The sequence below is a fragment of the Amaranthus tricolor genome, chromosome 8 (assembly GCF_026212465.1).
Source record: "Amaranthus tricolor cultivar Red isolate AtriRed21 chromosome 8, ASM2621246v1, whole genome shotgun sequence".
NCBI classification, from domain to species: domain Eukaryota; kingdom Viridiplantae; phylum Streptophyta; class Magnoliopsida; order Caryophyllales; family Amaranthaceae; genus Amaranthus; species Amaranthus tricolor.
Window position 1 is genome coordinate 8,579,869 of NC_080054.1, and position 2,735 is coordinate 8,582,603.

Genomic DNA, 2,735 nt, shown 5'->3' on the forward strand with positions numbered 1-2,735 from the left:
CTGTGTTAATAAATTTTCTGAGCAACATGTTTTGAGTAGGTGGACTAAGCTTTCTTTAAAAACTCCTATATATGATGTTAATGGAGTACAACTGATTGATTCTATTATTGATGATCCAAAAAAAGGATATTAGGGGATGTTTGGAACGAAGTTTATCGTTGTGCTGGTTTGGCTGAAAGTAGTATAGATGATCTTCAAGATCTATTGGAGAAATTAAAATTCTATTCAAGTGAACTTTTAGAAAAGAAAAACAATTTAGTGGAACAAACAAAAGATCAAGATTTTGAGGATTTTGTTGGTTGTAAAGCACCTGAAGTAATTAGCATCCAAAATCCAAAAGTATCTTCAAATAAGGGCACCAGAAAGGAAAGTGATACTAATGAGAAAGATGCTCATAGGTCTATAATTCCGAAGCGTTGTAAAACATGTGGAAAGATCGCCGATCACAATAGTCGTACATGCCCAGACAAGAATAAAAAGTAAGTGCTTCTTGTATTTTTAAACTTGTTTCTTAGCAAAGTTTATTATTTTTTTTAGTTATATTATTCAACTCCATTTTTATGAAATGATACAAGTAGCAAAAGGACTACAAGATCAAGCAAGTCATGATTTTTAGGGTATAAGATTTTTCATTTATTAATTATAATTATTTTGATAACCTCAATATTCTATTAAAATTTGTTCTTTTGAACTTTGATTAGGTACACATTAATCAACATTTTGTGTTGCTGTTGAAGATGTTACTGCAGACTACAAGATCAAAATCGATTAGACTGTAATATTTGTGCTTGTTAAAATTGTTGTTTTTATGATTGGAGCTAACATTGGTTAGAAATGTAATTGGAGATAACTTTGGTATTGTTACTACAAATATGTTTCTTTCTACTAAAAACATATAATTATGAATAGTCATTAATGTTACTATGGCTATGAACATTCTGAAAATGTAATTAAACATCATGGTTTATTTTCAGTATGAATATTATAAAATATTTATGTAATCTAATGAATGATGAATGAAGTGTAAATAAACACTACTACTATTAAATCTCTAAGAATCATATATAAGATGCATAAATGATACTTTTTGCAAGTTAAATGTTGCTAAACTTCATAAAACAGTTATTCTTGTTTATCACACTGTTTTCTAACTACATCCTTTCAAAATAACATGCCAAAAAGTAACTAAGTCATGATGAAAGTATCACCCACAACGTATTTAATATAACATAAATTGAAAGAAACAGTAAGAATAATATATAAGATGCATAAATGATACTTTTTGTAACTTATATGTTGCTAAAACTTTTAAAACAGTTACTTGTGTACCATATATTGTTTTCAAATACATAATTTTTAAGTATCATCCCAAAAGTAACTAAGTCATTCGAAAAACCATCTTTGAAAACTACATCATAACAAAAGTATTACCCAAATCAAGTTTTTTAACCACAACATTTCAAATTCTTTGATTCATCAACCCGTCTTCTTTTTCCCTTTATCAACATTCGCTTTCATCTTCGCTTGCCCAACATTAAGATTCTCAAATTCTTCTAACCCTAAATCAAATGATGGAAACTCAATGTTAGAAGCTCTTTTCCTAACATCTGTGTGTTTGTCAACTACATCATCAATTTCCTTCCAAACATTAGGGTTAGAAAGTCATTGTAAAATAGTTGGCGATAGAGAGTCTTTCCGCTTTTTCTGCCCAGTTGAGGTTGTGGCTTGAGTAGCCATTGATTTCAGTCTCTTGAAGTTTTTCATATGATATTGAGTAACAATATCCATATTCCTCTTCGTTTTCGTTAATTGCTCTAGAAGTTGATTGACTTTGAACATCTACAAAGAAAAATAAATTCTTTTAAAACAAGCAAAAAAAAAAAAAACTTTATATAAGTTAAAGCTCTTAAAATGAAAACCTATTGATTGTTTTCCTTTCCTTCTATTGACAATCTTCATCTTTGTTTCAATTTCTATAATAGAAAAGAAAATGCTAATTACAATAACACTCAAAGAAAAGCAACATGAAAATAATTAAAAGTATAAGAAACACACAAAAAAATAATAGGGACACATTTTTAAAAATACCGTTTTCTTCCTCCTCACTGTCATCAGTTTCTGATTCAAATTCACTTTCAACATCATTCGCGGATTCACTTTCACTTGAACTTGTGCTAGTGAAAATCTCTGATGACACAAGCTTTGAAACTTTTTGATAGTTTTCAATCATTATGCAGCACATTAAAAACATTAAATTGTAGGAAAGTAACACAAACTGATATTAAATAGTATATAAAATTAAAACAATAAGTTTTATACCTTTACCAGCCTCCTTTCCATTTTTTTCTTTTGTTGTTGACGTAGAACCTCGTCTGCCTTCACTTGCAAGATTTCCTATCACTATACATACAAGTATATAGTTTCATGTTATAGTGTACAAATAACATCTAAAAAATTTAAAAATATCTTAGACTTGGATACCTTGTTCAGGTACAACTTCTTCAGCCTCTTGATTTTCCTCATTAGTATTAGCTTTTTCATCTGTAGATATTTTTAATGTGTTAATCAAATATTTAGAATAATTTATAATATAAAATTAAATAATAATATATAATTTGCATACCTTCTTCATCTTGCTCAATTTCTTCATGTCCGCTAGTTACTGATTAATATTCAGAAATTGAATCCTCTTCTGCTTGATCTTCAACATTAACTTTATTTACAGTAACAAATTT

General features: G+C 28.4%; 1 protein-coding gene across 1 annotated transcript in view; it reads left to right on the plus strand.

Moving 5' to 3' along the window:
* Window positions 1–779, plus strand: part of LOC130821485 (protein FAR1-RELATED SEQUENCE 3-like) — a 14,045-nt gene extending 13,266 nt beyond the window's left edge. Inside the window, exons 10-12 of the mRNA XM_057687273.1 lie at window positions 134–479; window positions 538–598; window positions 702–779. Of these exons, the coding sequence (XP_057543256.1) occupies window positions 134–479; window positions 538–598; window positions 702–779 (485 nt within the window). The remainder of the gene's footprint in view (window positions 1–133; window positions 480–537; window positions 599–701) is intronic.
* Window positions 780–2,735: the final 1,956 nt, after the last annotated feature.